This window comes from Phyllostomus discolor, chromosome 7 (assembly GCF_004126475.2).
Source record: "Phyllostomus discolor isolate MPI-MPIP mPhyDis1 chromosome 7, mPhyDis1.pri.v3, whole genome shotgun sequence".
NCBI lineage: Eukaryota > Metazoa > Chordata > Mammalia > Chiroptera > Phyllostomidae > Phyllostomus > Phyllostomus discolor.
Genome location: NC_040909.2, coordinates 128224957 through 128247250, shown reverse-complemented (window position 1 = coordinate 128247250; position 22294 = coordinate 128224957). Strand labels below are relative to the sequence as shown.

At 57.8% G+C, this 22294-nt stretch overlaps 1 protein-coding gene across 1 annotated transcript; it reads right to left on the bottom strand.

Moving 5' to 3' along the window:
* Nucleotides 1-2298: 2298 nt before the first annotated feature.
* FAM83A (family with sequence similarity 83 member A) lies at nt 2299-20837 on the bottom strand. The gene is made up of 4 exons (XM_028534079.2): nt 19796-20837; nt 12148-12315; nt 10889-11013; nt 2299-5699 (listed from the first exon to the last, which is right to left on the bottom strand). The coding sequence occupies exons 1-4, from the start codon at nt 20693-20695 to the stop codon at nt 5198-5200; spliced, it is 1695 nt and encodes a 564-aa protein (XP_028389880.2). The 5' UTR covers nt 20696-20837; the 3' UTR covers nt 2299-5197.
* Nucleotides 20838-22294: the final 1457 nt, after the last annotated feature.

Genomic DNA, 22294 nt, shown 5'->3' with positions numbered 1-22294 from the left:
CCTACTGGGATTATTATTGCATATTCATTGTATGCACCCTCCTTGCTAGATCACAGGCTCAGGGACCGTGTCTCTCGTTTGTCCCTCCACGGCAGAGCTCAGCTTCCCATAAATGTCACGATTTCTGTCTATTGCTGCCTTCCTGGAGCCCAGGCCCCTGCAGAGGCCTCCCTGCCCGTTTCTCTCTCTGCAGCTAAAACCCCGGTTTCAGCCTGGGAGCCAGCAGCCCACAGGCCGGCCCCTACACAGCCCCGTCCCTACAGAGCCCCGCCCCTACAGAGCCCCACTGCCAGCACCAGTGTCCTCGCCCGCCTGTGTGGGACCGCATCTCCACAAAGACGTCTGCATTTGGGGAAAACCTTGGGGAGGAATCTTGGAAACAGGGCCAAGGCCACTGTTGCAAAAAAAAGATTGTTTTCAATAACAGCTTTTTTGTGCTTTTGAAATTTTATCTGTAGAGGGAATTCACACACGACTTTCCAAGGTCTTAACCATAAAAACAACCGAACAAAAGTCTGAGATGTTGATACAAAAGGACACAGAGTCCACAAAGTCTGGTTCCAGAGGTGCAGCTGGTCCCCAATGTGCGGGCGCCTTCAGCACAGCATCTGCCCATGATGGCCCTGTGCCCCAGCCCCACCTCCACCCCTCACCCCACTGAGCCTCCAAAACACTGGTCCTGGAGAGGAGCAGCCCCGGCCTGGCTCCTGCCCGGTCTTCACAATGGAGTGTGTCCCCTGGGGGATTTGCTAGAGAGGTCGGGAGAAACGACTGGCCTTTGTCTACCTGGCGCTCACCCTTCCTAACCCTCTCTCCCTCCTCCGCACAGTGGCTTCCTCACCTATCACTTCAGCGTTGCGTCTGCTCAGCCCTTGGGCTTATGACTGCCCTGCCCCTCATCTCTGGGAACCGCCCTGTCTCCCACACGGGTGGGCGCCTGGCAGCCAGGAGTGTGCTCAGCGGCCCGACTGACTGGAGAGGGGAAGGCGGGTTTACCTGAGCTGAGCTGGGCCAATCAGAACCTCTCCTGGAGGCTGAGGTTCTTCAGGAGGCTAAAGATCCTTCTCTCGTGTGCCTGAAACTGGTCAAAACCTGAGGGTGGCCGTGTTCTGCCCAGTGGAGGGGAGACAGCGGCCCTGCAGAGAGAGAGAATCTAAGGGAGGTGCTCAGAAAGGGGCAGGGGGACTGGTCTCCGCTGGGCTCTGCTCTCCTCCCACTCCCAAGCCCTTCGTGTGCTCTGGGCCCAGCTGCCTTCCGGCCCGTGGCCCCCACAAGACGCCTAGGATGTGCGGGCAAACAATGGCCCACAGCGATGTCTATGTCCCAGTCCCCCGGACCCCTGAATACAGTCGGCTACGTGGCAAAGGCCTGTTTTGCACTGGCCTCAGCCTATCGATAACCAACGTGGTGGCTGGACCAGCCTGTGTGGGTCTCAGTACATCTGTGAGACGCCCTCTGGCAAAAACCACCAGGACACTGTTGACGTAAGGAATGTCCAAACCTGTAGAGGATTTTTATGAGTTTATCTGACGCAAATCCGAGGATGGTTGTGGGGAAGCAAGATGCCAAACGCTCCACAGAGTGGTACCTTGCAGCTCCTTTTATGCCCTTGGAATGAAGGAGGGAACGTAAGGGAGATCACAGGAGGGTGGGAGAGAGCCAGGCGGGGACCGGATTGCAGGGTGGTCGAAACGATGCGCTCTCTTCAGAGTGCTTGTACCTCCCAGCAGCATTACTCCCGGAATCTCAAAGGTGTGTTAACCCAGCCTCGCAAGAACGGTGGAGAGGGCTGGCTTAAAAAGCTGTCACTAGCCCTGGCTGGCATAGCTCAGTGGCTTGAACAAGGCTGCAAACCAAAGCATCACAGGTTCAATTCCCAGTCAGGGCACATGCTAGGGGTTGCAGGCCATGGCCCCAGCAACCGCACATTGATGTTTCTCTCTCTCTCTCTTTCTCCCTCCCTTCCCTCTCTAAAAAATAAAATCTTTAAAAAAATACCTTTCCTTACTATTAAAAAAAAAAAGCTGTCACTAAAGAAGTCGTAGGCCCAGGGTGTGACTGCCCACCACGACCTACCTGCCCTGGTAGGAATTTATGATTTACTGCCGCACCCCTTTTTTGAGGCCTGAAAGGTACACAGTGCAGCTGGGGCACAAAGGTGGAGAGAGGACACATGGGCCGGGGTTCTGCTTTTATTGGGGTAGAAGGTGGGGGCCTGGGGGTCTGGAGGGCTCCCTCTTTATGGGTGAATGTAAAACAGAAGGGCTGAAATTGAAAACAGGAAGAGAAAGAAAAACAAGTTACGGAAATCAGCCAAGATCTCTGCGACGAAGGGGCTTCTGTGGCGCATGCGTGGGAGCCCTCTGAGAGCGAGGGCTCCTCCCTCCCCGCACACTGGCTGCCGGCGCCTGCCCCTGTCCCGGGGCGGGGCCTGGGGGCTGTCATCAAACCCTCCACTTCAAGCCCTTTTGCAGTGGGAGCCAAGGCCGGCCTCCCAGGGCTCGGGACCGAATCGCTCAGGAAGGAAACGATGCACTGGGCACTGCTTCAAGCTAACTTGTCCCTTCTGCTGCGTGGGGACGCGGCGAGGAGGTGGCGGCCTGCAAACCGGGCAGTGTGTCCTCGCCAGACCCTGGCCGTGCTGGCACCCCAACCGTGGCCTCGCAGCCTGCCTCCCCACGAGAAAAGAACATCTGTTGTTTACACGCCGCCTGGCAGCGGTGCTTTGCTAGAGCAGCCGGAACCGCCAGGTTCTCTCCGCTCTTGCAAAGGCAAGGGAGAGGCCCGGCTGGTTCTGCTCGAGGGAGACGAGAACTCGCAGGTTCTTCTCCAGCAGCCACCTCACTGGGAGGTGTTGGGGAGCTCCGCTCCCAAAGCCCTGTGCACCCCTGAGGAGGAGGTGATTTTGTGTGTGCGTCTGACGTGGGGAGCAGGCGGTGCTGAGAGGCAGCCTCCCAAGGCTCAGCCTGGAGCTGGATCCCAGCCTCCCCTCATCCCCCACCCCCCACCCTCGGCCGTGCACACGTTGCCCCCTTGTGCCCCAGGGCCACCTCCTTCGGGCCTCTCTGTCCGCTCCTCATGCGGCATCCTCGTGTGGACACCCCCACCGCCACACCCAGTGGAGGCTGTGAGGACAGAGCACTTCGGAAGGTGCCATGTCTGTCTCCGTGCGGACACAGCGGAGCACGAGAAAAGGAGGTTGTGTCCACGCTGGTGCATGTGCGCCCACAGTGCTTACATTCTCTGCTGACAGTTTTTCTGACACGCTCTTCAGGAGGCAGCTGAGAAGGCGAGTGAGTGACAAGTCTCTGGGTCCGACAGCTTCTTGGACCAAGTCCAGAAAATGGAGCCTTTAACGATGCACGGCCACCACCTCCATGACAGCCAGCAGGGCAAGCAGGCTGGAGGCGGGGAGCTCAGATGGGTGAGGGCAGTGGGCGGGGGGCAGTGAATGGGGGTCCGAGTGTTAGTCCTCCCTGCAGGAGCCAATCGGTCAGCGTTCATTGTGCCCTGGGACGCCCTGCTGATGGGGTGGGTCCTCCGGAGCTTGCAAAGAGACCCTTGGCGTCTGGGGCCTTGCAGTGCAGAGAGATTTTAAGAGATCAGTATCTGGTGGGGACCCCGTGCACACTGCAAATACTTTTTAGGGAAGACAGTCTTGGGGGGCAGGCTTGATCACTAGCCATCAACACGTCCAGTCAGTCCTCCAGGTGGATGACGTGATCCCCGATCCCTGGCATGGGGTGCGCATGCGGCCATAAGTGAAGCCCCCCATTCCACGGTGCCCCCCACACATGACTATCCTATGACATCTTCCACTCTCTCGTGTTCTTTGTGGTGGCCGTTCACGTGGGCATCACCTCCAGCTGGCTCTGGGACTCTCCAGGACAGATGTGGATGTGGGTGGGTGTCTGTCACCGTGCCCAGCGGGCACCCCGTCGCTGTTGTTGAATTTCACACTGTCGTAGAGACTGGGTGTGTCCGAGGGCCCTCCCCGGCGAGGAGGCCTGCTGGGGCAGAGACCAGAGCCGCTCTCGCCTGAGCAGGACTGCCGATGGGTTTGGGAGGACTGGAAACTTGTCAAAGGAAGTGCTTTGGCCTCCAGCCGCCGTCTCACCGGGCGTGTAACACCCTCCCAGTCCTCTGGTGGGAATGCTGTCTCGGGACGAGAGCCTTGTGCTGGGGACTGCCAGGAATCCAGTCCCCCAAAGGAATGGCCCAGCCTCGTGTCAGAGGGTCCCAAGGTTGGATCTGCCGGGCGAGGCTGGATCTCGGTGCAACGAGAGACGCCCCCAGTCTCAGTAGCTCCGACAACAAGGGTCTGTGTGGTGCTCATCCTCCCTACACACTGTGGGGGGGGGGGGGCTGGGAGTGGGAGGGCCTGCTCACCGCCGTCTCTTAGGAACAAGGCTGGCAGGGGGGCCCACTTGCGGGGTGCTCTTCCCAGGCCAGCTGCACCCGGCTCTTGTTGCTTCTGCCCGGAAGTGACTGACCCTCAACACTGAGCTGCCAAGCTGCCTTGTCCAGCTCTGTCCCCTCAGTGCCATGGCTTGCCCCGTCTCTGTGCCTACAGTCTCCATCGGCCCCACACGGCTTAACAGTGGCAGCTCTGGGGGCCCGCCCCTCACTCATGGGGCCAAGGGACTCCCAGTATTACGCCTTTCAACGGAGCAGGAGCTGCCCCACCTCTCCTAGAATCATCCAGAATGTTCCCGGTCCTTCTCCTGGACCTCTCTCCCCCGCATCCCCGGGGACTGGACTGCTCCTGGGAATAGGGCAACAGGAGCACGGTGGTCCCACCCACCCTCTGCGGCTCAGTGCCTCAGTTTACCCACACATAAAACATGGGCTGCATCTGTCCCTTCTGACGTTACAGAGAGTCAAAGGATGGTCATAGTAAAGCACTGGCTGGCTCTGCGGGAGAAAGGGGCTCTATCTGCCATCACGATGTTGCCCTCTAGTTCACCACCCCCTACCACCTGGAACCTTCTGGAACGTGCTGCATGGGCCAGACTAGAGAGGGGAGAACCCAGGGACAGGTGGGGGCCGGCAAGTGAACGGCCTCAGGCCTGGGAACGTGGAAACACAGGTCCAAGAGCCTGTCACTCGAAGGCAAGCAGGGGCAAGGTTGTTGAGGGGGCCCTTGGGCCAGGCCACCCAGGAGTCCTGGGAGGGCAGCGGGGGGCAGGGCCCCCCTTCAGAAGTGAGGGGGTACCTGTAGAAACGGCCTCCAGATGTGGGCCACCCTGGGCACCAGGCCCAGCTGCCCGAACTGCAGCCGCAGGGGCCTGCAGGCGTTGAGGTTGCTGTAGAGGGCCGGCAGGCCGTCGTGGGGCCGCGGGGAGAAGCGGGCCTGTGGGCTCAGGGCCCCGCAAAGGCCGTGGTAGAGCTGCAACCTGGGGGGCGGAGGTGGGTTTGGGGCCGGGGGGCTGCCGGGCCCCGAGGACACCGACAGGCTCCGGTTCTGGGGGTTGCTCCCTGTGGAGGGGCTGCTGAAGGGGTCGCTGGTGGAGCGGCTGCTGCCGCTGAGGCGGCCCGGTGGGGGCTGCAGGGGTGCGGCCAGCTGAGGGGACTTCAGGCCCAGCACCGGCTTGGAGGAGGCGTAGAGGTGGCGGAACTCCTCGTCAAACAGCTCCACCGCCTGGCCCGTGAACTTGGAGAGGATGTTCCGGTGGACGTGCCCGCAGAGCCAGGTGAAGCTGTGGGAAGGAGGAGAGAGTGGGGGTCGGGTTGGGGGTGGGGGCCCACCGCTGGGCCTCTGGGACCTTCCTTGGGGCGATTCCGGGCAACAGCTGGACGCGTGAGAGGGGGAGTCCCATGCCCGCCACCTCCTTTCATCCTGGCGGGAGCCCTGGCGGGAGACCGTGGGGCCCCTTTCACAAGGGCCCACTGGGGAGTGGTGACGTTGCCGGAGTGGCTCTCTGGCCTCAGGTCAGTGCCCCCTGCGGAGGCCCACAGGCGCTGAGTGCCCACTGAGTCCTGGTGTCCCGGACTCTGTGCTCATACGAGCCATCTAGTCACCGGTGGCTGCACCTGTGACCGTGGGAACACCTGCTCCTTCTCAGCACCCGGGGGGCAGGGGAGGGCCTGGCGAGGTCAGCTGCTCCTCGGAGGGAGGGTGGAGGCTGTGGGTCTGCGAGAATCTGGGTGGGGAGGGAGGACCCTACGCTCTTCAGGGCGAGCCCACAGGGACAGGCAGGGGTTGAGTGCATTTGCTGGGGCGCCCATGAGAGGACACCCTCAAGCAGAGGTCCTGTCCCTCTACCCACCTGCCGGTTTTCAGGGAAAACAAAACTCCCAAGGCATTTATGTATCACCTTTTACGGTTCCCTGATGTAACCAAATTCCTTTCGATTTCTGATAGGAACCCCCCCCCCACCCCGCACACACACACACACACAAAGAAAACCCTTGACAATGTCTGGTGACAGCACAGAAGACCCCCCGAGAGCATCAGGTTAGAGATCCCTGCATCCCTAGTAATGTGGACCCGGGGACAGGGAGCAATGGGGGCCCAGAGTCAGGGGAGGGCAGGCCGTCCTCGGACAGCACCAGGGCTGAGCAGAAACAGCTCCCACCAAAGTCTCAGCCTGCATCCCCCAGTCCGCCTCTGCCTCGCCGGCAGGGTCCCGCTCTGGGAGGCGGGGTGGGGCCCCCCAGGAGGCTGGGGCAATCCTGAGAAGAACAATGAGGCTTTGTTTAAACTGCACTTCTTGCCCGGGAACCACCCACACGGCCCCAGATTGCTGAGCAGCGGACGCTGGGCCCAGGGCCAGCCAGGTGACAGGGAAGGTGGCAAAGACAGGGACAGTGGGACCCCTGGCTATGTTAAGAAATCGGACGCCCTGCACATGTTTGGAATCAGGCTGGATTCGGCCAACAACTACGTGCTCTGTGGGACAAAACAGGTCCAAAGGTGCCCCGGTGACTTTTCAGGTCCCCGTCTGTGTGTCTTGTGCACCCTGTGCCCCACCCTGAGCCCCTTGTGCACCCCGATCCCCATGTGCCCCTGTGTCCTTGAGCATCCCTGTAGCACCTGAGCACCCCACCCTGTGCACCACGCAGGCATCCCCCTCGCTTACTCTGCACGCCCAAGCATCCTGCGCACTGGCTTTTACCCTTCCTTTTATCCCCCACCCATTGTATGAAATGCATTTTATTTTTATTGGGTTTTGACCCTTAATCACATAGAATTGACTTAATCATAATCTTTGGCTGAAGACCCACTCCCATCTTTGGTCTGTTCTGGGCCCATTTTCATGTATGCAGCTATTCCCTCCATTATTTTAAATAAAATAATGTCATAAGCACCTATGAACCCACCACCTAATATAAAAGCTGGTGGGCCGGGCTGGTGTGGCTCCGAGGATTGAGCACAGGCCTATGCACTGAAAGGTCGCTGGTTCAATTCCCCGTCAGGGCGCACGCCTGGGTAGTGGGCTGGGTCATCATTTGGGGGCAGGTGCTCACTGTTGTTTCCCTTCCTCTCTTTCTCCCCCCTTCCCCTCTCTCTAAAATAAATAAATAAGATCTTTTAAAAAATAAATGAAAGCTAGCATGTTAACAATTACTGCATCTAACCACATCAATGAAGAGGTATAAAATGGCAACTCGTTCTAGCCTTGATTTGCATTTTCCTGATCCCGCTGATGTGGAACATGTCATCGTCCTGTGTTTTCACACACGTCCCCCTGGGGAAGCGCCAGCTCAGGTCCCTCGCCCACACTTCTGTTGTGCTGTTGCGGTTCGTAGGAGTTCTCTGTGGCTCTTGACACTCAGCTGTCGGGGCGTCATAACAACCTGCTCCCAGTGTATAATCTGACTTTCTTCTTTCTAGAAGATGTCTTTCCATGGGCCAAGGTTCTTCGTTGCAATATGAGCACATTTGGCAATCCTTTACAATTGATGCATTTTTGGTTTCTGTGTAACACATATGGCCAATCCTCACCCTAAATTCTAAAACAAAAAAATCACCTGCCCCGGCTGGTTGGCTCAGTGGGTTGAGCACCGGCCTGCAGACCAAATGCATGCCGGTTCGACTCCTGGTCAGGGCACCTGCTGGCGCCTTGTGAGAGGCAACTGATCAATGTTTCTCTTGTGCTCTTTCTCCCTCCTTTCCCCCTCTCTAAAAATAAATAAATAAAGTCTTTAAAAATAATTAAAAATTGTCCACATTTTCCACAAAGAGTTTTAAAGTTCGTTTTTGACATTCAAGGCCTTTTCATCTATTGGAGGTGGATTTTTTTTTGGTACACGTGTGAAACAGAAATCAGATTTTCCTCATGGAGCGTTATTATTTTCCAGTTTCTTCTCTCCCCTGCCCGCGCCCCCCCCCCCCGCCCCGGCCCTGACGCGCCCTGCCCTGTGCTCTGTGGGTCTGTGCCTGGGCTTCTCTTGTCTGTGGCGTTTGTCACTCCGTCTTGCCAGGGAGCTGCAGTAGCTGAGACGAACTGAGACGGCTCCGTGACGAGCCCTGATCTCTGGTGGGGCGAGTCCTGCCTGTTCCTCTTCAGACTTGTCTTGGCTCCCGCTGGAGGAATACATTGTACACCGTGACCTAGTCACACACACAAATACGTGCATAACCACAGAACGATTCCCAGAACCTCCCTTACCTCGCTGTGCTCTGAGCGATCTTATTCTCTTCTGTTTCATTAAAAAAAAGGAAAAGCTGGGCATCATCCCCTAAGTGACTTCATCCCCTGCCAGTGGACAGTGATGCACAGTTTGAAAAACTTTGTTCCTCTAGCCGCCCTGGCTGGCCAGGAGCTAACACGGACTTTCCTTCACTGACTCATTCATGTGAAATGAATGTGCAGACACTGTAGTAACTGTGCTTCCTGCCAGGGGTGCCACAGAGCGGGAAACGGACCCAGTCCAGGTCCTGACGGCACGTTATTTATGATGCTGGCTGAACAGGGCCACAGAGAAGTTCTCTAGGGCGTGGCCTAGAAGCCGCCCCCTGCAAGGTCAGTTGGCAGGATGGAGACAAGAGGGGTGAGCTCTCCAGCAGAGGGATGAATGGCAAGTGCAAAGGCTCTGGGGCGTGAAAGAGCATGGAAGGCCTGGGAAGAGGCCAGTGTGGTTGCAGCATGGTGGAGGGGGAAGGAGATTCTCGCTGAGACGGAGACTGTGGTCAGAATGTGGATTTTTTTCCTACGGTCAGTGACAAGCATGGAAGGATCTTAAGGTTGATTCAATGTGGTTTGTGCTTAAAACTCCTTCTGTTCCGGGGAGAGAAAGCCCAGAGATGGTAGCGCGGGTCAGGGCAGGAGTAGACTCAGGGGCCAGTTAGAAGGCCGTGCTGGTAGGTATCATGCTGTTCCTCATGCCGTTCCAGCTGCCTCATTCTGCCCCTCATCCCCACCCCAATCTTTCTCTTGCTCCAAGGCCACTGCCACCTCCTAGAGCTGGGAGCAGAATGGGGGGCTCCCTCCTGCCTGACCTTAGAACACCTCCTTAGCTCATCCTGACCTTAGAGCCCAGGGCACCCACCTCCGAGGCCCCTTACCCACGTTTTGTGAGAAGAGGGGAATTCTGTGTCTCCAGCACCTGCAGCAGCGCCTGTGCTGGGGTAAGACCCTCAACAAGAACGTAAATGTTGAAGTGCCCCCAGGGGCTGGCACAAAGCTCACCAAGGTTAACTGGGCTTCATTTGCCAGCACCAAGGGCCAGGCCAGCCCTGGAGGTGAGTTCTGGAAGGACGGATGCTAATGAAAACTGGGCTGAAATCCCCTAAAAAAATACAATTTCCCCCTCTTCATTTTCTCTTCCGGAATTTCTTTCTCTGTCTGTTCCAACCATGTGGAAGTCTTGTTAATGGCTCAGTAAGCCTCTGGCCAGTCTTGCAAATGGTTGCTAGGGGTTGAGGGGGAGTGACTGCTTAATGGTGAAGGGGTGTAGGCATACCATCCCAGAATACATATGTCTCTCCGACATAAGGGATAGCTGCAGCCCAAGGAGTCCGAGAAACAGAGCTGGGAATGGAACTGAAGCCGTCTGACTCGTAGGCTGGGCCGCTGCCGCGTCTAGCCCCGGCACGGCCTGTAGGTCCCACAGAATTTGGCGATGCTCTGACAGGGGAGGGGAGGAGGGATGGAAAGCTGGCAGCTGGGGGCCACAGAGAGGGGTGTCTGTCATTTATCTAGGACGCTGTGACAGCTCAGCAGCAAGTCCTGGCCACTCTGAAGTGAGAAGAAGATGGTCTTGGTGCCCTCCGGTCTTCTTGGGGACCACACGTCCCCTCCCCCAGCCAAGGTGACACCCTCCAGGCCTGCCCCGCTTGGTAGCCCCTCAGGACTCACCCTTGCAGATCTGTGCCCTTCCCTCGGGGCCTTGCCGGGGGACTGGCTGGCTAATACCAATCATTTAGTGAGCACCTACTACGTGCTAGGAGCTATGCCATATGCCTTGCAAACTTTGTCTGCAAGGGAAGATATTGTTACCCCCGCCCCCCATTTTACAGATGAGGAAAGTGATGCCACAAAAAAGATCGAATTGTGCACTTTAAATGGGTGAATTATCTGGTATGTGAATTACATCTCAATACATTGTTATGTCAAAATAAAACACGTGAAAATAAAATGGGGAACACACACCCCCCAAAACAAATCGCATGGTTTTACAATCACACCTGAGACAGCTAAGGAGGGAACAAGCAGATTCTGTGACTTACAGTAATATCAAGGGAAACTGAGGCACTGGAACTGGGTGCCCCTCTACCCCGAAGCCCTCCTGGGAAAGGCTCGTCTCCCCCCCTTTGCCCAGGCCCGTCCTCCCTCCTGGGGGCTGCCGCTGGCCGGTGGGCCCGAGCACCTGGGGCTGGTCCGCACCACACTCAGCCTCGGCCCCCGCGAAGCCTCACGCACGGCGGAAACCCAGAGCTCACCTGTACGACCCGGAGAGGACGTATCTCCAGTCCGAGATGATGAACTTCTCCTGGATCTGGCCCGAGAACTTCCTGCCCGACTTGGCACAGTACACCTCCGCCTCCACGCTCCGGACGGCAATGTTCTGCGGGGAGGGAGGCCAAGGTGTCGCTCGCTCATTATTTGGTTACAGATCCACGTTTGCCCTGGACAAAGTCTGGGAGGGTGCGCAGCGACACACACACAGGGGGTGTCTCCAGGTAGCGGGGGTATGGGCCATTTTAGTTTTCTCCTTGGCTAACTTTTCTAAATTGCCTTCACTGTCCTGATGTTACCCAAAGTAATGGAGGGGGGAAAGGAAGCGGGAGATGGTAGAACTTTTAAAACGCTGAGAATAGACGACCAGGGCCTGGTGCCCGTGGAGCCCTCAGTCCCGGCTCCCCTGGACCACAGGAGTCAGGCAGGCCCAGCCCTGCCCTGCAGGTGACTTTAGTGACCTGAGTCCCTGACCCCAGGCTGGTCAGAGGGAAGGCTCAGAGCAGCCAGAGCTAAAAAAAAGGTGTGTCCAAGACCCAAATCATGGGGGTCTGGTTTGTCCCCTTCCTCCCCCACAGGGTCTGCTGCCCCAGCCCTCACGGAGGGCTCACGGAGCCCTTGGGAGGCCGGAGAAATGACTGGCGGGGGAAGCCTGGGGCTCTCGGGTGTGTGGGGGGCACTGCTGAGACCACGGGAAGGCCTGCGGCTGCTGGGCGGGCTAACGGCACCTCCAGCCTCTCCAGGCAGCTAGGTGAGGTCAAAGGGCTGTGGGCAGAAGGGCTGAAAATCTCTTCCAGGTCAGGTCTTCTTCCTGCAGCACCCTCCTGCCCCCCTTCTCACGTCACCGTAACCCAGGAGGCCGCATGCTCATGATGGTGTAGCTACACAATGAGGGAGGGCTGCCTGGCCTACATGTCCACCAAGAAATAAACCTTTACCCCTGGCTGGCATAGCTCAGTGGATTGAGCATGGGCTGTGAACCAAAGTGTCGCAGGTTTGATTCCTAGTCAGGGCACATGCCTGGGTTGTAGGCCATGACCCCCAGCAACCGCACATTGCTGTTTCTCTTTCTCTCTCTCTTTCTCCCTCCCTTCCCTCTCTAAAAATAAATAAACAAAATCTTAAAAAAAATAAAATAAACCTTTACTGTGTGAAGCCATCGACGGCGGGGGCAGGGGTTACCACGGCACAGCCTGTGTTGCTCTCACACAGGCACCTCGTGGGCTGTCCTCGGGGCCCCTACCTTGAGGTGACGGTCCGAGATCTGCACTTTGTCACACATCTCCTGGAAGAGCCTCACACCTCCCTGGTCCAGGAGCACGCAGACGAACACCCCGCGCTTGTTGGCCGCCTCCAGAATGTCACAGAAGATCTCCACGTCTGTGAACACGTCCATCAGGATGGCCAGCACCTGGGCCAGGAAGAGTGGTCCAGCACCAGAAGAGTCAGCCGAGCTTCCTCGGTCCCCGCGGGCCTGGGAGAGCCAGTCCCACGGGAGCTGAGCTAGAGGGGAAGGGAGGGTCGGGGAGGGCCGGACAGGGCTGCTGGGGAGGAGGCTCCTGCCTTGGTCCTGACCTCACCCTCCAGGCCCACTGTGCTCCCCAGCCTCTCCACCCCTGGCTGGAATAGGGAATGCAGAGCAGAAGGGAGAGAAAAGCCCAAAGAGAGGGGAAGGGAAGAAGGGGAGGTGGCTGGGCCGGTTCAGAGGAGAGGGACAGGTTTAACGTCATGGGTTCTCGGCCGTCTGCAGCTCAAGGTGCTCTGTGGCCATTGGTTTTCACATGTATTTAAGCTGTGGAGTCTTTGCCTCAAACATAATCCTTGTAGAGACTCCATATATATATTATTTATTGATTTTAGAGAGAGAGAGAGGGAGGACGGGAGAATGAGAGAGAGAAACATTGATTTGCTGTTCTGCTTAGCTTGTATGTGTCCTGACCAGGGATCTTACGCACAACCTTGGCATAGCAGGACCATGCTCTAACCACTGAGCTACCTGGCCAGAGCAAGAAAACCTCCCCTCCAACCTGCACACAAACTAGACCAGCCAGTGGGGTGAGGGGAGTCCCGCTCCGCCGGCAGCAGCTGTGTCATCCATCACAACGGAAACTCAAGGGGGGGGGCCCTAGATATCCAGCAACGGGGAGAGACATATGTGACCCTGCCTACCCAGCACGCACTCCTCTCCCTCTAACAACAGGACCGCACGCTCACTTGAAGAAATCACTTCCCCTCCACCGTATGATTTCACTTATATGTGGAATCTACAGAACAAAATAAATAAACGGACGAAGCAGAAACAGACTCATACACATGGAGAACAAATGGATGGTTGCCAGAGGGGACAGGGGTTGGGGGGCTGGGGGAAAAGGGTGATGGGACTGAGAAGTAGAGATTGGTAGTTACAGAGTAGTCACAGGGATGCAAGGTACAGCACAGGGAATATAGTCAATAACACGGTAATAACTCCATAGAGGGCCAGGTGGGTACTGGAAATATCAGGGTGATGCTTTGTCAAGTATATGATCGTCTAACCACAATGCTGTATGCCTGGAACCGACACAAAATAATAGCGCGTGTAAACTGCAATTGAAAAATAAAATTGTAAAAACCACCGTTTCTCCATAATCGTTGTGGTTTGGGTGGGATTTCTGCCACGCCCTGGGTTGAGCGTGGGGAGGGCACATCCCCGAGGCCAGACCCATGAGAACTCTGCATCCCCCACTGGCCACCGAGATCGGCACAGTGATCTGAATGAAGTATTCTAATGAGAGCCAGCCTAGGACTTCTGCTGGGACTCTGGGGGAAAAGAGACATTCTTTCTCCTGGGGTCGCTTAGCTAGCAGGCTACAGACTACAGCGGCTGGCGGCATCTTGCCACCACATGGGGACAGCCTGCCTGGAAACAAAGCCAGCCCTGGAGAAAGAAAGGCCCAGAGGTGGGGACGGATCGCCGTGGCATCATTTGAACATCTGGTCTCGGTCATGACTGAAGCCAGTCCTACCCTTGACTTTTCCACTGTGGATGTCAATGCGTGTTCCTCCTCTTGTGCCTGTTTGGGGTTACTTTCTGTGATACTGTAATTTGGAATAAAAAATGCATCTTTTGTCTTAATCCTGTGGCTGGCATCAAGCTCTGAAAGCCCTTGGAATGTCCTGAGTGATGAGGGCAGTGACGGCATCTGTAACAATGCACCAAACTTGAGGGTGGGGCTGGGCACCAGAAGACCCCACCCTGTGATTCGAGGGTTGTGGCTTTTAGCCCCACCTCCGCCCTCCCCCTCCCCCCCAGCCCCTGAGATGGACAAGGGGCTGGAAGTTGGACCAATCACCAATGATATAATCAACCATATGCATGTAATGAATCCTCCAGAAAGACCCAGAAGGATGGGTTCAGAGAGCTTCCAGGTTGGGGGACATGTGAAGATTTGGGGCAAGTGCCGGGCTGGGAGAGAGGGCTTGGGTGCTCAGGGCCCTTTTCCCCTACCTGCCCTAAGTGTCCCTTCCATCTGAAATTTCCTGAGTTATGCCCTTTTGTAATACATCGGTTGTCTGGTAACTGAAACGTTTCTATGAGTGTTGCGAGCCGCTCTGGGAACTCAGTCAAACCCAAAGAAGAGGGCAGTGGAATCTCCAGCCTGCAGCCGGCTGGTCCGAAGCACAGGTCACGCTGGGATTGGCGTGAGCTGATCCGGCACCAGGGCGCCCAGCTGGTGTCAGAGAAGCGCTCGGTGGTGTGGGAGACCCCCACACAGTGGGACTGGAGCAGAACTAGACTCTTCTTGTCACCCAGCGAAGAGTCCTTCCCACTCGGACAAAAGCCACTTTCTCAGGCCCTCTCTCCCAGAGCCAGCAAGAACCCCGAGCATGACTGACCGTAATTGCTCTACGAGCCTCTATCTGCAGGACTAGAAAATTCCTGGAAGTGCCCTGAAGGCACAGAGGCTCCGGGAACACACGCAAAACTGGGCAGACAGGAAACGGGACCACACACCAGGCCGCCCTGACCAGACCCTGGGCCGCCCCGACCAGACACCCAGACCCTGCGCTCGAAGATAACATCGGGACAAGTCGCAGCCCGGCTGAAACAGTCCGCTCTGCAGCCACCCCGCTGCCCAATGAAACCTCACAGCCCCACGGCCCCACAGGGCTGGTGCGGGGGCTGGTGGGGTGGGGGCACGGTGTCCCCACCCAGCCCTTTCCCTCCCTGGGAAAGGTAAAAAACAAAACCTTTCCCCTCTGCACTTTTCCCTTTGTGAATTCTTGCCCAGCCCCTGCATCTCCGACCACCCCAACACCTCCTAATACTTAAACTGTGGTCTACTCGTGAGTCCATTCTTATGACAATTATCATGCTGATAGCGGAGCTGTAAGACCAGACGAAATGTTAAAATAAAACTTGCTGTGGAATACATGCTCCGTGAACACGTATTAACAATGAGTGAGTTAGATAAACAGGCACACACACTGCACAAAACAGCGGATGTCCTCCGGGTTGCCCGTGAGGGAGAGCAGGGTGCAGAGACACAAGCACAAAGCCCAGAGCGGCGGTCACGGCTGGCTGGTGGACCACGGCGATCGTTTTCCCTCAACAGCACCAGTAACAGCCACGTCCCTCCCTTCACAGTGACAGGTGAGGAGGTGGCTGGCACCCACTCGGAGCCACCCTTCGGCTCCGTTGGTGTGCGGTGTCTGGACGGGGCGGGGGCCGCCGAGAAGCCGCTCCCCCCGGGGCTGGAAGTCCACGAGGGTGTTCTCACAGCCAGCTGCACGACCCGGGGGACGCACGACCCGGGGGGACCGTGCCCTGCTGCGGCAGGACTGAGCGCCTGTACACGTTTATGACACCAGTGACCCCTCGGTCCTCTCCGCTGAAGGACAAGCGCCTCCTTCGCCAAGCTTTTGACAAAAGAGACAATTCTCTCCCCCCAGGATGTCAGCAGAGCCTCCCAGCTGCGTAGGGAGACACCCTGTTTCCCTGAGAGTTTCTGCTCGGGTGGCCTCCCCCTGTCCCTGCCTGACCCTAGACCCTCCTCCCTCTGCCCTCTGCCCACCTCTCTCGGACCAGCTGACACTGACCTAGTAATGGGTGTGTGTTGGGGGGGGGGAGGGGGACACAGCCCATCCAGGGCAGGGGCTCAGCCCCAAAAGGCAGTCCTTGACCCGTGGGGGTGGGGAACTTCTTCCTCCTGGCTCTTCTCCTCCACCCACCCAACCTCCCAGAGGGCTCATTCGAATTTCTTTCTACAGCGAACCTGTATTCCTTGCCCAGAGAAAGGGAGAGGCAGAGGGAGAGGGGGCTGAGCAAGCAGAGGGCGCTTGCCTGCCAAAGTTCTCCAACTCTCTGCTCTCGGGACCCCTTCACACTCTTAAAAAGTTACTGAGGAGTCCAGAGAGCTTTGGTTCATGTGGGTTAAAGCTGTGGATATTTGTCGTACTAGAAACTAAACCAGAGGACGTTTAAAAATGTTTACTTTCTAGTTATTGGTAAATCACTAAGATTAGTTACTTAAAACAATGGTAAGCCCATTACTATAACACAAATAACCACTTTGATGAAAAATAACTGTATCTTCCAGAACCACAGCAGAACTCGGCGAGCAGAGTGGCACGGTCTCACGGGATTGTGAATCCCTGCGGCGTCTGGCTTCCCAGACAGCTTGCGCTGCCCGTCTGCGTCTGCGGCAATCTGCCGTTGTATGTGGTCTGGGTGGAAGTGTACAAAGGCATTGTAAGCTGGCCTCGCACAGACAGGAGGTTAAAAAGTGCCTGAGTGAAAGCGACTCAGGACACTTGGAGAGTGCACTAATCCAGGCTTTTGGTTGTCACATTTTATGATGTCTGACCTCCCAGAGCCAGCAGATTTCTAGACACAGCCAGCACCTTGCCTAGGAGCACGACTCTGAGACGCAAACCAAGCAACGCAGAGCCAGTACTCCGACTGCCCCCCTTATTGAGCTCTCACATGGCATGTACCCCTGCCTCTAATCACCCGGGGCCATGCCCTGGATGGCTCGGGGCCACCCAGAGCCCAGAGCCCGCCCAAATGATTCCGTCTGGCCAGTCTTACACTGTTCACCGTGCTCTGCTTTGTGGTTCCTGCAAAACAAAGGCTTCTGCCCATCTGTTCCCTTGTTTGTCCTGTCTGCTGACCACCCTGGTGCGTCCTGCATTGCCCTGCATGGCACGCTGTGCCTCCTGCTTCTAGGGACAGTGCGTGCACACCTCTGCCTCCCCGTCTGCGTCTGCATCGCTCGCTGCACCTGGCCGAAGCACACCTCAGGCACACTTCAGAGCCAAGAACTGCTGCTCACTCTTTAGCCCCAGGCAGAAGGCTCAGCCGCGTCTAGCCCCGCCAGCTTGTGATCCGTGTCCCCAACCTCATCACTCCTTGAGGTCCCAAGTCAATGAGCTCTGTCCAACCAGATGGATGCCGGTGTGTTCCCACCTCCTAGACCCTCGAGTGAGTCCGCTCACACCCGACCTTGGTGTTCGACGCTCCCTAGGCCTGGAATTCCTCCCCCTCCCCTCTCTGCCTGGCAAACGCTTACTCAGCCCTTGGGACTCGGCTCGGCTTGGAGGCCACCTGCTCGTGAGGCCTGCCTTAGTCACCTCCGGTCCACTTCCAGGCACAGAGGGTTGCTGCAGCTCCAGGGTGCCACCCACGAGTTCATTCCCCTGCTCTGCTCCCTTCCCCGCTTTGCCCTCCTCCCCGCTCCTCCCCTCCCTCCCAGGGCAGGTGGCAGGGAGCTGCCGGGAGGGAAGGAGGCTCCAGGCTCCGCTCTGCCTTGCCGGCCTGGCTGGCGGACTCCAGGCTCCGGGACTGGAACGTGGCCAGGAGTTCCTGGTGTCCTGGGTCACAGGCCGTGAGTGGCTGCCTGCTGCCAGCGGTAGCTGCTTCTACCCCAGGCGCACAAAACGACCCTCGAGCTCGGGGCTAGATGCCCGCTCCGCCCTCCCAGAGCAGCGGACGGGCGAGAACGGACTCCCGGGAAGAGATGTCGTCTGTGCAGATGCCCCATATGCCCGTCTTTGTCTCTCACCACTTGAATTTACAAATTTGGTCACGTTGAAAAGAACTCAAAAAATCAGATACTTAAGCCTTTTTTTTTTTGCAGGGGTCCCACGTTTAACACTGTGTGAATCAGCAGGCTCCAGAAACACCCCCCCACCAGGGGTGGGAAGGTTAAGTGTAGAGAGTGGGCGGGGGGGGGAGTGGAGTTACGGAAAATTTAAACAGGAGGTAACGCATGTGCATTGTGGACTTTTCACGTCGCTGGGCTGCTTCAGGGCAGCATCCCATGTACTCGGGGCAGGCAGCAATAGTAATGGACAGGTGGTCTGAGGCAGGCAGCCAGGAATGCCGGCCCTTCCTATGTGGGGCTGGGGCTGGCCCCACGACCCGGGGCAGGTCCCCTTAGCCTCCCCAGGCCTCAGAGTCCACCCGGGACTACGGTCCCTTCCAGCTCCAGGGCCTGTTTCCAGGTGTGCTGGCTCCGGTCTCTCTGTGCGTGAACAGGAAGTTCAGGGATCTCCCCCGGGACCGGGGCTGGGACCCCTCCCTGGTGCTGGGGAAATTCCTAGCCGAAGCTGCTGCTCACAGGGTGAGTGACCCTCCCTGGAAAGAAGCCAGGCTGTGAAACATCATCCCCTGGCTGAGTCTCTCTCCTTCCCCTGTGCCCCACCCTCCCCAGCCCCCCACCCCCTTGCCTCTGTGCCCCGAGGTTGCTGATGTCCTCTCTTTCACCGACACAGCATGTTATGAATTTGAGACCAGGCTTACACACCAGATCTCCCCTAGACATAAGGAGGGCCAGCTCCTCCTAGCAGGCAGGCCGGCAGGAGACCTGGCTCTGTCGGGGCTGAGCTGTGGCCACCTCTTTGGGTGGGTCTCCTCGCCCACAGACCTTGCCACTCCATCTGGCCCGAGGGCCCCAGGAACTTCACCCAGTTTGTTGCCTGTCAGGCCTTTGCAGGCAGAGATTCTCTCTCTCTCTCTCTCTCTCTCTCTCTCTCTCTCACACACACACACACGCACACACACACACACACACACACACACACACACACATGGGCTTAAGGACAGGCTGCTCCCACAGAGATGCTAGAGGGCTGGATTCCCAGCTCCGGGCCGTCCCTGACAGTGGGCTGTGACCCCTGCTGAGCCCTTCAGTGGCTCCCAGTCGCCCGCAGTGGGAAGAGCAAGCCCCTTAGCAAGGCTCACAGCCTCTCCTGTGCCTCTCCCGCCTCCCGCCACTCAGTGCCGAGTGACGTGCAGACCCCCAGACCCACCGTGCTCTGTGTTCGGGCCCTCGAGGGCCCTGCTCCTTCTGCCTGGGCCCCCCTCACCCTCCCTGGTTTGCCTGACGGATGCCTGCTCCCTCTCAGGACCCAGAGCCCTCTTTTCAGGAAGCCCGTCCTGGATTCCCAGGCAGGCCAGGCGCCTCGCCTCCCTGCTTCCAAACGAAGGGGCCTCACCCCTGGGGCACACACTTGTCCCTCGTCCTCTCTGACTTTGCTCAGCCCTGTCAGTGCACAAGTAGCCGTGGAGCGCCTGGACGCATGGGAGGCCGGGCAGAAAAGGGACTAAGTTAGACGTGAAGTACAGAAGAGGTGAGCCAGCAGCACGGAGCGCGGGTGGCCGTGGGTGGAGACGGAAGATGAAGGCCAGGCAGGAAGCCATTGTGGGGGTCTCAGTGTGGGGCGGAGGGGGTGGCAGCCGGGGCCCAGGCTACGACAGACAGATTCAGGAAGTCAGTGACCCCTGGTAAGGCAGGAAGTGACATCCCTGGCTCCATCACTTAGAATGGGACACACCCCCTCTCCCTCCTCCACCAGCCCCCATCCCTCCCCGCCCGTGGCCAAGGGGACCCAGGCTGGGCCACCGCTACCTGGCTGGTCCGAGCGATGCAGCGGCGGATGAGGTCTCGGATGTTGTTGTGCTTGTCCGTCTGGAAGTACACGGTGGCGCTGGCCGTTTCCTTCAGGTAGGGCTTCTCGGCCGAGGCCCAGGTGTGCAGCAGGGCAGGCTCGCTGCCCTCCGAGGCCGCAGGGTAGTAGGTACCCGACTGCAGCGAGCAGGAGTCCAGTCCCTTGGTCCCTGCCTCGGCACCTCCCGGGGTCTCCGGAGTGCAGGGGGGCCCCTGGGCTTGGGCCTGAATGTACTGGGCCTCCACGGAGGACAGGAAGTCCACCTCGCCTTCCTTGTGGAGGACCTCCCAGTAGGCCTCGGGCCCCCCGTCCAAGAGGGCGTCTGTGGCCAGCCGGGCGCTCTCGTTGTCGCTGAAGTCCGTCTTGGCCGGCCGGACCCACTGGCTCTTGACATCTTCCAGGCGTCTGCGGATCTTGCCCATGTGCCTGGCCCGGCTCATGCCGCCCTGCCCCTGAGGCGTGGTAGGGAGGCTGGCACCCCAGCTGTTCTTGGTATCAGGGGCAAGCGGGCCACACCGCCGAGGAGGAGCAGAGCCCCTGGCCTCCTGGAGGGCACCCAGACCGCAGGACTGGCGTGCACCCGGCGTCCAGGGCTCCCTTGCACCCTCACATCCGCTCCAAGGGAGTGAGTTCCCGCTGTCTGTCCTGCCCAGTGCTTCTCGGAGATCGCCAGCTGCAAGCAGGGGTTGGCACACCTCTGAGAGGCACCTGCCCTGCCCACGGGCCAGGGGGCTGGCTCTGCCACGCCTTGGCACACTCAGCCTGGGAGACTCCCCACTCCCAGCAGCAGTGGGAGGCCTCAGTGAGCCGCGTTTCCGCTTGCTTGTTGCACAACTGTCCTGGAGACCCTCGGTCTGCATTACAAACCTCGGGTCCTCCCCCAGCACCACCCTCCCTGTGCTGGGTCCCCTCCTGTGCTCCTCAGTTCAAACACCGACTGCCTCAAAGACCAGGATGTCCCTGTGGGGGCCAAGCTGCCCCTGGGATCTGCCTTCCGACCTGTGTGAGCAGGGAAGCTGGATGCAGGCCAGGTGCTGCACCTTTCTCTTGGTAACACCCAAGTTCCCGGTCCTCCCTGTCCTCTGAAAAAGCTCTTCTTTCTCATCTCTTTCCTGTATGTGATTGCCGTGGTCGTGTTTGAACAGAGCCCCCAGAGCGGTTCCAGGTCTGGGACCAGCACTGAGAGGACCCTGCCGCTGTGTCTGGGCCATCGGACCCACGGGATCTGGCTGTCTTGCCACCGGAGGGGCAGGTGGCAGCGGGTGCGTTTGAAGTATGGGAACTCCCAAGGGAGAAGCTACCTTTTCTTTCCAGATGAGATCATGGTCAATGCCACGGCAATGGAATGCGATATCTATAGTCCTGCTGTCTTTGATTGGGTTCTGCTGGAAACAGACTCTGAGGCTGGGATTCAAGTGCCGTCATCCCCCTGTACCTACAGGGGATTTGTTCCAGGACCCCCACAGATACCAAAATCCTCGGATGCTCGAGCCCCTTATGTGAAATGGGGTAGTATTTGCATATAACATAGGCACAATGTCCCTCCTTGACACTCTAAATCCCTAGGTTATTTCTAGTACCCACAACAATGCAAATGTTATGTAAATAGTTGTTATCCTGTACTATTCAGGGAATAAAGACAAGAAAAAAGTCTGCCCATGTTCAGTACAGAAGCACCCATTGTAGGCCTAACTTACATAGTCAGAAACAATGTCACATTTTTCTATCGTTTTTTGAAACTGCTTCATCAGTGGTTGGTTGAATTTGCGGATGCGTGAACCACAGATAAGGACCCACGGATGAGGGACCTGCAGATACGAAGGTTGCCAGTCTGGAGGAGATGATCCCAAGAAGCACAGACGGAGGAGGGGACAGTGGGGCAGGAAGGGGAGGGAGCCATTCTTGGGTGTGTTGACAAGCAGGTCACCCCTGTGGGGCTATGAACCCCTGTGGGAGGACTTGGGGTGCAGTCCTGCCAGGGCCTCTGGGAGATGGTGTAGAACACATCTCAGATTATTTTTACCCAGAGGTTGAGAAAGCCACAGACTTTATCTGCCAGCCTCCACTTGCTGCCGGTCTAGGGCTGCTCCCGGACGGAGCCCCATGGGTTCCCCACTCTGCCGGCCTGCCCTGTGGGCTCACCGCGCACAGCCGCGAAGCTGGAGAAAGCCCGCAGGTGGAGGCACAGGTGTGAACAGGGGGAGAAGGTGGGAGCGGCGAGTGCCAACGGGAGAACAGCAGGGCACGGCCAACATCCAACATCTGCTAAGACAGCTGTGCCGCAAACCGAGGGCTGTGCGGCCTTCAAACAGCCGGTACAGGAGGAGCGAGGGCTCTCTGTGGCGTATCTACTGTTTGGGGGAAAACTGCTAAAAGCATTGGTGGCCTCCCCAAAGCCATGGCCCAAGTGGCTCAGTCCGGTAGCAGAGTAGTATTTTCAAAAGCACAGTCCAAATAAA